Below are 13,423 nucleotides of genomic sequence, written 5' to 3'. Positions count from 1 at the left end.
AATTGGGACCGTGGTCGCCGGTTTGTCTATGGCAGACAGCAGGGCTGTGGTGGGAGGCCATATAACGCCGGGAGCCCACAGCATCATATGCAAGGCTAGGTAAAGGCTATTGTCTGATGCAGAAACTGTTCAAGATTTATCAATAGGATATCTATGGAAGGGAAGTGAAAGTGGAAGAACAGCATGTCGTAGAATTCTGAAAATTTCAATCCTCTTTGTTTTCCCAAGGGGTGTGCAAATCACACTCGCCATGTTTTATTTCATGGAAAGTATATCAATGATACACTCTATCACTCCGCTTTGCAAAGGTCATTCAAGTACATTTGAATAAGAGAGTAGTAAACACACTTGTTTTAGGACACACTGAAAAATTAGATTTATTATCAGTGAAACACACTTTACGAGCGAAAATTATGTAAAATCATGTGACATGTGTTACTATGATGTACATTCCTCATATTCGTGCTCACCGTTAAGATAGATCGTTTCAGTAAATTATGCAAATTAACTCTGAGCAATTTGGTAACATAGTATACATACCAGCTTGCAGCCCTTGATGAAAATAATGTTATCAATGGATCGTTGGCACATATTCACATCAAATTGCAAACAAAATTATCACAGTGAGCATTTGGCAGAAAAACAAGTCGTCTTGACCGGTTAGAACTGGTTTATGCACCAGCATTAAATTTTAATATGAACAACAACAACTCACTGCTTGCAGTGCTGCCGTGGTGGGTGTTCATATCCTCTTACAATTTGAGCTTGTTGATCAACATCACAGCGTTTGTACATTGAAGTTAAGGTGAAGTATTTCTCGATTGTTCTACTAACACTCCAAAACCTATTGTTGAAGTACCATTATTTAAATGATTTATCGTGATGTGAGGAATATTTTCGTATCATGTTCAAGTCTGAAGGACTGCGATGAACATGGCATGAAGTACTTGACAATGTAGGGTTGAACAAGGATGATTTTGGAATTTAGGTTAAAGTAACCTTGACAGAGAGTGGTGGTGAGCGTGAACAGTGAATCACTGGCATATTATTGTTATTGATGCAAACAGGGATTCTGTAACACATGGTCGGAGAGGTCAAAGTTCAAGGATTGTTATTTTCACTTGGCCTGTATGTTCGTTGTTTTTTTCTTTCAATGAAAATACCAAGTAGGTTCATTCATTTGTTGAAATGACTTGACATGACATTAATCAGTAACTTTATAATGATATGACTTAGCTATTTCCCTGTTCACATCTTGTTTTTGCTTTAAAATATTACGGAAATTTGGTGCGTGTCACGTTTTTCTTTCAATGGTTCTACTCCGGAATAAAAAGGACGCGATGCGTTCTACACACTCAGTACGCCCAAATAATCACGTGATGCCGGTACAAACAAGCCCACATGTGTACTAGCGCGCATGGAAATACACGTACGTTTATGCGCGTTTGCGCACATCGCTTTGTTTGTACCGTGGTGGATTCGAATTCCGGGTTTGGCCTATTTTGTCATCATTGGAAAAAAAAATTTGGAGAGTACCGTAAAACTAAATTAGTTGAAAGAGTCAAGGTCTCAAAATCGAAATACATGATATACAAAAAATGGGTTGTCAAACTCCAATTTTACTGTCTTTTCATGTACATATACTATGGGAAAAGTAAACATTCTGTATGATGATTTATACACGTCTGTAGTTTGTACAAATTACAGCTTTAGGCAAGAGAATACATTGAACAGCAGTTAGTCTTTCTAGTTCTATTGTACCTTACCCTCCTTTCTTATCAGACATGATTTCTGGAAATCATCACTGGAAACAAACATCTCTACAAATTTATAACAAAATAACGCATGATAGCTTTAAGTTTAAGCAACTGCAAAGTCATGATTTGCTGCTTGCCCAAGGGATGGTGTTCATGAGGAAAATGATGATAACCCAAGTTGATCATTTGTTATTAGTTTTATTTCACCGAACAAACTCTTTTTGATTTCCAATCTTTGTGTAGTGTAGAGGTAAGTGTTACTGCCGTGAACCGCTCTATCTCACGATTGCCATACTTCAGTTTGATTGTCAATGTGAAAAATGGAGACAGTGTTATTTGTAACATCACTTGTGCACAATTGCACAAAAAAGTTTAGTTCAGCTTGAGTTAAGTCCTCTTGTTTGTTTGGAATCCATCGTTGGTTTGAAGCCATTGCTATACAGTAAATACCCAAACCATGCACCCAACAATTTGGTACGTGTAGAAATCCAGTATGCCAGAACGCGACGGTTAAATGTCACATGAAACAGAGTTATATCACGCTATCAGTGCATTGTGACTTGATTATGTCACCCAAGCCATTATATGTAACTGTTTGTTCTATAATATCACTTAAGTGGATCTTGGAACTGGATAGCACATAAAGTGCGATACACTTCTTCATCGTGGAAATGCAGAGTTACATATGAATGTGCTAATGGAGGGCTCAACACTTCATGTTTAGCTGTCCTTTCTAGCTGTATATTGAATCAGTATGAATAAAAGCTCAGTTCTCTCACAAAATGTAATTGAACCAGACATTTTACATACATTGTCAAAATCTATATTTAGAATTGAAACATCTGGCATACTTTTACACTGGTACAAGATTCTCTTTTAATAGGTGTGTAAACAGCTTGCCAGACCCTCATTGCTTTTTGTTTGTTTAATACGTATTGCCTGAAGTGTAGGTGGAAATATTGAACTGGGAGTGTTTATGTTTTGCCATTGTTTAGTCGCCAAGGTTTGTCTGATTTTGATATATTTATTAAGTGAATCCAACCTTGAAACATTTGAGATACAACAAATATCTGCTGTCTGTAAGAGTGGCCAGCAAGCCACATAGCCCCTTCACATACCTTCACACCCAATGAAAAGACAATGGAAGATGAATGTTCCCAGTACGCGGTTGTGTTTCAGACCATGGAAGCCTATTTTTTTAAATGTCCACATTCAGACTTGCAGATAATCATCACGCATGGATATCTAGTCTTCAAAGTAATCTGAGACAGTTGTATTTGACTGGCAATTCAGAGATGGAAGTATGAAAGACATGTCAATATTTGGTAGACAATTATCTGTAAATTGATGAGATACATTTGATGTGTTATCAGCCACCTGATAAATTATCATCGTTGGTATATTGTTGAAAAAGGACAGGAAAATATGTCATGGTCAGTCTTAGGGACTGTCTCATCTTGTCGCATAAGTTTAAACAGCGAAATTCATTCGTTTACAGGAAAGGGGGCATGGCCACAATTCAGTTAGTGAACTTCACTTTTGCACTTTTATTTTGTGATCAAAAGTCCTCTTTACATCTTTTGCAAAACTAAACAAAATCTGCACTCTCATATCAAAAAACTCGTGTCATGCTGTTTTGTTTACACTCAAACATAATTTACCAACTGTAACATTGTATCCTAAACTTTCCATTCATCAAATTTTAAAATAAAAAGTATCATATTTTTTAAACTCCATTGTATCTGTAGACGTTAATTGCCTTGTTCACATTGGCAACCCAACTGAAATTTGGGCCGACGCAAAATAATCCTCCTTTTGGGAACAGATTTGGTCCGTGTCCGCACTTACCGGTACCTGAATTTGGGCCGACGTAAATTTGCCGTCCTTTGTGACCTCTGACCTGTCAAGGTTCAAGATGGCAGATTTGAATACTGGCGCGCTGTTTCTACTGTTCATGATTTTCCGGCGGTTTTTACGCACAAGAAGGGCAAATATGACTACCACTCGTCATTTTACGTCTCCTCCGTGCTCCAGCTCCAGTTAGTCCCACGAACCGCCATATTCTACGCGCCAATGTGTTACTCAAAATGAACATGTGAGGGCGTCAACTGGGACCAGGGCCGACGTAAGGTGTCCACACAGGCAATTTGCGTCGGACCAAATTTTGCGTTGGCCCTGCGTCGGCCCTGAATCCCCCTTCTCACCGGGACCATACTGTGTCAGTCCAAAGCGGACGCAGCATGTCCACGTTGGTTATTTTACGTCTGCCCCGGCCCTGCACCGGCCCTACACCGACGCAAAGTGGTCAATCTGAACAGGGTAAATATTTTGCACGTTTGAACTTTCGTTTAGGGGAGGGTATTTTGATCACAATGAAGGAATTTTGTCTCTTGAACAATTGCAACAATCTGAGATGGTCCCTCATCTGGTTAGGTAATCATGGGTTCATTCACCTCTTTGCATAACTCAGGTGTCTGTGCCCTTTGCACTTGTTGAAAAACAATATGTAACTGGATCATTGAACAGCTGGTAGTAAACACTCCATCGTCATGAATATCTGCAGGACAGAAAACATTAGCCGTTATTTGTTGGGTTAAACTGAGCACAAGAGTTTCAGTGCTGTCTTGAAGGGCAAAGTTATTGTCAGCTGTGTTGTGTCAGGTGTCTACAAAGTACAGGATCAGAGGATCTAGGAAATGTGTGAGCTTTTTCTACAGTACATGTACTTGGTAAATCCATTCAATTTGTCAAAGCCTGGCCTTCTCATGGTAGTTTAAGTTTAATATTCAATATTATACTTTTACATTAGCTATGATTTATTCACTTGTTATTTACTCTCAAATTTTTACTTAACTTTTCTGATTTACTCTTGCTCGGGTTCATTTTGAAGTTCTTGGAGCAAATAAAATTGTCACCATCTTATTTGGTGAAATTGAAAAACTCTATTTTTACCCCTAAAGTTAACACTGGGGGCTAGCCATTTTGAATTTCCAATATGGGTAAATTTAAGGTACTTTGTTTCTATAGTACCAACATTTGCACAGTGATTTTTAATTTTGAAAGAGAAAAGTTAAATCTTTTTTGTTGAAATATTGAGCAAACATTTCACAAAGTACATTAAAAAGAGTACAATGCTGTTTTTTCTGCAGAGAGTAAATCTTGGATATGACGGAATGTAATATGTTGGTGTTTTCATTTTCATTTCAGCAGCATTACGTGGTTAGACGCATGTGAGAGGGCAAGATGTTTGCCAGTACACCAACAGTCAGGACTCTTGGAGTATTGGCCAGCAGAACCCCAGTTTTCTTACGGTAAGTGTGCACCATGTACAGAATAGTCAAGAATTGATAAGAAAAAAGCTGTTTGAATTCGTGAATGAACAAGAAGGAATCAGAAAAAGTAACAACGAATTTCAAACGTGGCATAATAGATATACCATAGTATGAGAATTTTCTGAGCAAAGACACAGGCTAGTTTCATTTTCAGTTCAAACACACCCTGATGCTTACTGAGTTAAAAACTCTCACACAAAAAATGGTTTAGTACCTACATTTAGGAGATATCAGAAAAAAAACAGCATAACTACTTTCAGTTCAAGTGCATTTCATTCATACATGTACTTACATGTACCTTGAACCAAAGTGTGGGGGAAATAAAAAATCAAAGCATAAAGACAATACACTGAATTGTAGTGAAATTACAGCCACTGTGGTCTAGAATATAGAACCTTTTCTGGAAGGTCTTTGCTTAGAATAATATCGCATGACATGATTCAAAACATAAATTGATTGTTCGCTTAGCAAAACAGGCATGTACCATTTACAAACAAGACTTAACATGTGTGAGTACAGTACCATGACTTAAAAAATAAATCAACGTGATGCACAACTTTTATTTCCTTCTTGGCAAAATGATTTTTCCAACATAACGTAATTGTTCTTTCTTTCTGTGCATCTGATGTTGAAACCTTGAACTTGACAAAGATAAATAACAAATATGCTGAGGACAACAAACTCAACAGCATTAGTTACAGGTTACAGCCAGAATTATTCACACACTCACATACACAGAGTTGGATGGTTTGATCACCGAAGCTAGATATACACAAAGCATGGATATTAGTCAATTGGATCACTTCAACACGAAGATGGATACTTTGCAGCAAGAGTGTATTTCTAATATATATGTACCAGCATATTTTATATTTGTATGTTTTGCAGGGCATTTAGCAAACTGAATGTAACAGTATTCCCTTATCAATATAAACTATTTATTGTACTTAGAATCTAATTTCATTGTCTGTCTTTTGTTACATGTACACAGGAGCACTGGGTTTAGACTCTATCCAAATCCATTAGCAAGCACAACCATACCCATTTACAGGTAGGTTTTCGGTAGTCAGTGATATATGCTACTTGCAACAAAGTGGCAAACGTAAGTGGCATTGTTGTTGTGTCATTTTGATGCAAATAGTCCTTACCATTTTGGATTTTGAGCAGATGTGCTCTTAACCCTTTGCACCCTGACCTCCTGTTGACCTATGACATCATGGGGACATTTTTGTCCGAGCCAGGTTCAAACGGTTAATGTATGTCTACGTATATTTACAGCTATTCTAGGGAGTCAATAAGCAAGGCACACACAACTCCACATACCATGATGCACATTTACTACATGTACATTCAGAATACATCCCATGCATACTGCCTAGCTCAGATAAAAGGAGTGCCTGTGGCAAGCATTTGCTTCATAACTTTCAGTTTTAGTTTCAAAATCAAAATATTATTTGATTTTTTCTTGTCATCACCATCAATATTATTTATAGGTAAACATACAGTGACATCCATCTTTCCTTACCATTATTGTCACAACAAATGAATGAAATATAAATCAGAAAATGTACAAGACTTTTGAAGTTTTCTATCAAATTTCACATTAAAAAGATGTTTTATATACCCTTGAAATTGTATTGGAAATAAAAGCAGTTATTCCAGATTCCCTATAAAAATTTGTTTTCTGATAAAGAAAGGGAAGCGTTTATTTATTGACTAAGGTTGTTGTGTGCTGATTTTAAGTTGTAGAGAAGAGCTGAGCAGTTCCGCAATTTCATCAATACTAATTTATCAGATACACATTTACTCTTCATCAGTGTGTCTTCAAGAACAGCATATAAATGTAATTTATGACATTGCTAAATTTACCCATTGGCATCAGTTCTATCTTGCCGCTGAACAAAGCGCCATGGCCCCTAGAGGGCGCCCTTCCATGTCTTTGTAGAATGCCGTCACCAATCATTTGACTAAAGAGACATGTCTGTATCTGAGTAATACATCATTTTGTTTCTCTTCATTGGTCAAATTTTGTTTACGTTTGCCCCTATGTTAGCATTTGATGGATATTTTCTTATTGAAACAATCATTTTGCTCCTCAATGTTTCAAAGCGAATACAGTATTCATGGTGATCTTCGTAAATGTGATTTAGTGTAACCTGTGGACCACCTTCAATGATACAAATTTCCAGCGCCGTATAGAATTACTATATACAACAAGTGCTGGAATTGTTAATGCATCCACATTATCTTTGGTACATGGGACAATATTGGCAATGGTAGTCAAAAAGTTAATTATATATTACAGAAAAATCCTGGGAGCTGTAAGTAATACCATTTAAATGGGAATCTGAAAATTTTTCTCTTCTAGATGCGCATCTGTGTTGACAACAAACAGAACAGCCTACACACAAAAAATCAGTTCTCACCAATCTGAAGCAGCAGGGTATCAACCATGGCAAACCTACGGCAAACATCATTTCTCCACAACATCCATACCAAAGACAACAAGGTTCGGCTTGTTTGCCAGCGCAGTGGTAGCAGCCATGGGAGGGCTTGGCCTCATGCTCTACTGGCAGCGGAATACACCCACGCAGGAGAAAAAAGGAGTATTGAAGCAGCCGGCATTGCTGTGCATGACATTGCAAATGTCATGGAAACTGAACCAGAGCGGGGAGCTTCTTCAGATGCTCAAAGAGCTCCTGGAACGGCAATTCCTGGCCTGCCATGTTACTCGGAAGATGAAGTATCGGATCACAATGACAAGAATAAAGGCTTATGGTGCACCTACAAAGATGCCGTGTACGATATCACGGAGTTTGTGGATCATCATCCAGGTGGCGATCGCATTCTGATGGCGGCTGGGGGAGCGCTGGAACCATTCTGGGAAGTCTTTGAGATCCACAAAACCAGTCTTGTCTTCGAACAGCTGGAGAAATACCGCATCGGTAACCTGTCCCAGCAGGGACGCAGTAAACCTGAAGTTGATTCAAATGATCCATTCCGCAATGACCCAATCAGACACCCGGCTATCATTCCGAGTGCAAAGAAACCGTTCAATGGAGAACCCCCGTCTGATATCCTCATTGAGAAGTACATAACTCCCAGGGACTTGTTCTACATACGAAATCACCTTCCTGTCCCTGATGTCGATATGAAAGAATTCAGCTTGATTATTGAATCACAGGACGGGCACAAAACCATTGAGCTGTCTTATGATGATCTGAAGAAATTCAAGGAATACACCATCACTGCAACATTGCAGTGTGCTGGCAACCGCAGAAGTGACATGGCAAGGTATAAAAAGGTCAAAGGTCTTAACTGGAAGCAGTCTGCCATCGGCAATGCCAATTTTACCGGGGTGAGACTGAGGGATGTGCTGTTGCATGCTGGTATCAAAGAGAATGACCCAAGTGTGAAGCACATCCAGTTTGAAGGACTTGACACTGATCCGTTCACATCGGAGCAGTATGGTGCCTCGATCCCGGTCAAGAAAGCAATGGATCCAGAGGGTGATGTACTCCTAGCATACAAGATGAATGGAGAAAAGCTATCACGCGACCACGGCTACCCACTGCGTGTCATCGTTCCTGGGTATGTGGGTGCTCGTAACGTGAAGTGGTTGACAAGGATCATCGCATCTGATGAAGAAAGCCAGAGCCACTGGCAGCAAAATGATTACAAAGGATTCTCACCGTCTGTTACCTTGGAAACAGCCGACTACTCACAGGAGACGGCCATCCAGGAATACCCTGTACAGTCAGCGATCTGTGTGCCAGTAGATGGAACCAAAGTCCCAGCCGGAAACAAAGAGATTAATCTGAGGGGATACGCCTGGAGTGGCGGTGGTAGGGGCATCCTACGAGTAGATGTCTCCATCGATGGCGGCCAGACTTGGCATCGCGCCGATCTCCACCAGGAGCCACAGCCGTACAGTCGCAACTGGGCCTGGACTCTTTGGGATATCAACATCCCGATCCCGGAGAACCACAAGGGGCCGCTGGACTTGGTCTGCAAGGCTGTGGACTCTGCCTACAATGTACAGCCCAACAGTTTTGACGGACACTGGAATTTCCGCGGTGTCCTCGCCAACGCCTGGAGCCATGCGAAAGTGATCATCGAGTGAACTGCTCTGAGCAAGGAAAGGTTGACTGTCTTGAAATTAATCCATCGTTATGTACAACAGCTGAATTGCTCATGTGATGGCGTACATCCACGCACATTGATTGAACAACTGAAAATTGAGTTTTTTCTGGTAATATTAGTTTAAGAAATTTGTATCCAGTAAAACATAGTCCTGTGTATAACCTATGATTAATCTCCATACTATGTTTCTTGAAAAACAACAGTCAAGATTACAGAAACATAATCATGAAATTCATGCTATACAAAGTGTATTGACTGTCCTTGATTGACACTCGGGTGGTGTTTTTTATTAGCAAGTCATACATGACTGTACTGGGCCCGGCAATATTTTATGTCAAACATCAAAATTGTCCTTTGAAGATATGCAAGAGAAAAAACTGTGAGATGGTCCCAGCAATATACCGGTAGACCGATCGCAAGATTTACCAGGAGAGAGTTCTACCATGTAGAAAGATATTGGTGTTTAAATTACTAAGGAATGATGAGCATTATTTGTAATTTAATGTTGGAACAAGTGAAATATCAGGGTACATCACGTTTATTGTGCGGTGTTAGAAATTGAGGCTTTCTAATTGTAGCACTGTTGCCCCTTACCAAACCAGCTTGGTACTACTCCATAGTATTCTGTGGCAAAATTTGATTACATGCATACTTGGTAGGTTTAATGAAATTATCTTGGCTGTAATGAAATTGTCTTGACTGTGATGATATCGTCTTGGCTGTGATGAGATCATCTTATCTGTAACAAAATCATCGTGGCTGTCTTGGCCGTTAGGAAAGTAACATCAAGAGCAACATCATCCAGTGATTCAGTTCCGTTCTTGTTTAACCTTTCACCACCATGGTTTGTCCCAAATCCATTGTTTTCTATGGTAAAGTTGGACCTGTACACAGGGAACTGGGGGTGAAAGGGTTAAATCAATCAACACCGTGAAGGTAAAGTCTACAGCACTACGCAAACTTCCTGGTTTGTTTTTGGTTAGGTAAGAGATACAGAAAAAAAAAGTTATGCTGCTTGAACTGTGACTTTACAAATTTGTTCAACTACACGTTAGAACTTCCAACCATGCTAGACCACTACGCACTTTTGAAGTACATGTATCACAAAACAAGGTAATATGTGGGTTAATCGATTTTCTTAGATTTTGCTTTTTGATGAAAGTGAAGAATTATTATGAAAAAAAAAGGAAACATAGGGATTGTGTAAACTTACAGTATGAGATGACAAAACATCTTTTGAAAGTTCACGCAAATTTAAATTTGAAGTTTTAACTGATAGGTGTTTAGTGGAATATATAATTGAAATGAGCAACTGCAGCTGATGCCATGAAATCTTCAAATTCCATTATCCAATTTTTCTGTTGAAAGAGACTTTGAAAGTCTGCTTGTGGAGTTTAAAGTCTTTCACAGAAGATAAGACTGAAAATAGATTGTCTATAGTATCTGAAATAATACAAATAATACATAAAAGAAAAAAAGTACCCGTCGTAACCAATCGGGAGAGAGTTGAAGCGGTAACTCTTATGACACATAGATGAGCTGTGTGTGTCTCTGAAAATGATCATATTGATCCGACAAAAAAATGATGTCAAAAGTGATATAGTTATTTGAAAAAAGCAGTGTTCAGTTTAACACTTTAAAATTGAATCTGACACCTTCTTTTCTGGTATGGTTTTGGCATTGAATTCCAAATAGTAGTAAACAGTAATGATGGTATGAATAAAGTACATCTTTACTCTATTAAGCATTTGTTGGTGTGATTTTTACAGTCTCAAATATTTTACATCAGTCTCACTAAATAATGATGAAGTTCTCAGGATTATTTACCAACTGAATCTTGGTACTGGTATTTTTATGCTGACATCAGAAATGTGACATCCACACACAAATTTGAAGCCTGAAGGTTTCTTGGAGTCTGCATTGGTGTAGTTTTGTGATGAGTCAACTATCATGCAGTTTGAAGCTATGTACAGCAGCTGCTGTAAAGACACAACTATTCATTCAGGGGTAAATTTTATCTTGATATACCCAGTGACAAGACCAGTCTGAGGAAAACCACCCCTTCAGAATGCACAGTCAGTGGTAATAGCCACAATTCTCCTAGATTCTCACATTCTGAGACCACTCACTGAACTGAAGCAAATTTCTTCTGTACACAGAACAGCTTTGTCCGTATCTCAAAATTCTGAAAGAATTGCTTTGATGATTATATCTTTCGTATTTCCCACTTTGAATAATGAGAAGATCAACCTTTTCCAAGGAGGAGACCGCATTTTGTAATTTTGTCAACATATTTTTGACACCCACACAATATTTTCAAGGAAACTGAGGGAATAAGGTACGTCTTATGTTAGGAAAAGAGAGGGTTTTGATTTTTTTTTAAGTTCATGACAAAGGCAATTTGCATGCAGGAGGTATGATGAGATCAACTCAGTTGCTGATAGCAACCTTGAAAATGGAACTTTTTTTAGCACCTTCAAACAGCAACTTTTAACAAGATTAAATACCGTTGAGGGCGCTTCTCTCTTCCCTCTGATACTGCTTCCCCTAGGTCATATGATGTATTTCCCATAGAGCATTACTGAATAACCCATTAATCTTAAAATTCATACCTCAAGAAAGAAATGTATTTATGATCGTTTTGTAATCAGACTTTGTAATTACGTCATTCAAATGCAGGTAAAATGTCTTTCTGATCTCAGCAATATAGTGTTTATGTGTAAAGTGACAATGACATATGTTCACCAGCTGGGCAAAACTGCCACTCTCCCGTCCCTTTATAATTAGACCACGGTAACTAATTCTCTGCAAGGTCAATTAAGTTTTAACCGATTTTCAAGGACAAAGAGATTCCACAATGGTCTAATGGCTCATTTACATATTTTTCCCGTTTATTGTCTTTTTTCACCCATCTGTAATGGTGTAAGGATTTCATATTTTCAACATTTCACTAGAACGAGGTCATTTCTTTGTGATCACTTATAGCCTGAAAACTATTTAACAACCCTTGTGTAACGGAAGATCTGAATTATAAACATGATCTAGCTCATTATCTATTAAAACATTATGCATACACTTTGGTCAACTCCACTATTAACCTTACTTTAACATAGTTTTAATGTAGTTCAAAAAACCACGACTTTGGCCAACCTATCATGATTCATTCTTTGTAATCTATCTAGAAATTCAACACTGTTCTGTCAAGCACTGTCCATCAGTAGAAATCTCGATTCTGCCGTAGAGATGCATCATCAGGGAAATAGAATTCCAATGAGTTGAAACATAGGTGAAACTTCAAAGAGGGTAACGTGTAATGCCCAGAAAAAAATATTTTGTGGTTTTTTTTAATGTTGGCACCTTAGAATCGTATCAACATTGCCCAAAAAAGTTCTACATGTTTATTATTGTGTATGTTTGCCAGGTGCACCCGCACCACACAGGTGCCCTTCATTCTGGGGTTGTTCAGCTACCTGGCCGATCTGACCTCTGGCAGACTCATTGACTTCAGTGTTTGTACCAGAAACACTTGAATCTTTATATTCCTCGATTTGCAATTACTGATCGTGCACTGAATTATAATGAGGTAGTGGTAATTTGACCATTGGGGCTGGACTTATACATCTAAATCACAAAAAGTGGAATGCGGGAAGACCCCAGGCCCACTGGGACGTGTGATCATAGGATATGCGCCATCTAACGGCATACAAGTAGTTTTGCACAGGCTAGGGCCAAATACGTCCCAAGTTATCGGTGACTTGTATAATAATTGGGCATAAATATTACGCCTATTAAATGACAGTCACATCTGTTCACAGATTTTATACTAGTTTTTGGCAAATTAATTTTGGGATGGAATCAGTGACAGTAACTGAACCGTCGAGATTAAGAATCGACTTCGCTAGCTTTTTGCATCACGCAAACATCCTCATCCTTCGCGTAATTATTTTGGCGGACATAGAAAAAAAGTGAGCCAGCAGAGCTCGGAGCTCTCAGAATATTTGCAGTGCAGTGGTTCAACCACGGACTCCGGAGCTCGAGAGTCGGTACTATAGTTGATTGATAGGCCTAACCTCCCCACGTATGCTTGTCCTCCAACAATGGATTCGCCTTTGCGTCATGCGTCCCAGCATACACAAGTACAGAGCAGACTACGTATGCAGACCACAGAGCGCCGGGTATCCACGGCCGACC

The 13,423-nt window shown here is 38.9% G+C and overlaps 2 protein-coding genes across 3 annotated transcripts in view; both read left to right on the top strand.

Moving 5' to 3' along the window:
* The first annotated feature begins 709 nt into the window (after window positions 1-709).
* The window catches only part of LOC139145666 (sulfite oxidase-like), a 438,941-nt gene continuing 426,227 nt past the window's right edge, over window positions 710-13,423 (top strand). The window contains exon 1 of one of the 2 annotated variants that reach the window (XM_070716953.1): window positions 710-805. The gene's annotated coding sequence lies outside the window, so the exon portion shown is untranslated. The remainder of the gene's footprint in view (window positions 806-13,423) is intronic. The other variant, XM_070716955.1, reaches the window with a different exon arrangement.
* LOC139145667 (sulfite oxidase-like) lies at window positions 4,955-10,972 on the top strand. The gene is given in 5 exon segments (XM_070716957.1): window positions 4,955-5,068; window positions 6,081-6,140; window positions 7,458-7,660; window positions 7,663-10,055; window positions 10,144-10,972. Coding segments are annotated over 4 exon segments (1,881 nt in total). The 5' UTR covers window positions 4,955-5,000; the 3' UTR covers window positions 9,213-10,055; window positions 10,144-10,972.

The sequence above is a fragment of the Ptychodera flava genome, chromosome 12 (genome assembly GCF_041260155.1).
Source record: "Ptychodera flava strain L36383 chromosome 12, AS_Pfla_20210202, whole genome shotgun sequence".
NCBI classification, from domain to species: Eukaryota; Metazoa; Hemichordata; class Enteropneusta; family Ptychoderidae; genus Ptychodera; species Ptychodera flava.
This window is presented reverse-complemented; position numbering and strand designations above follow the sequence as displayed.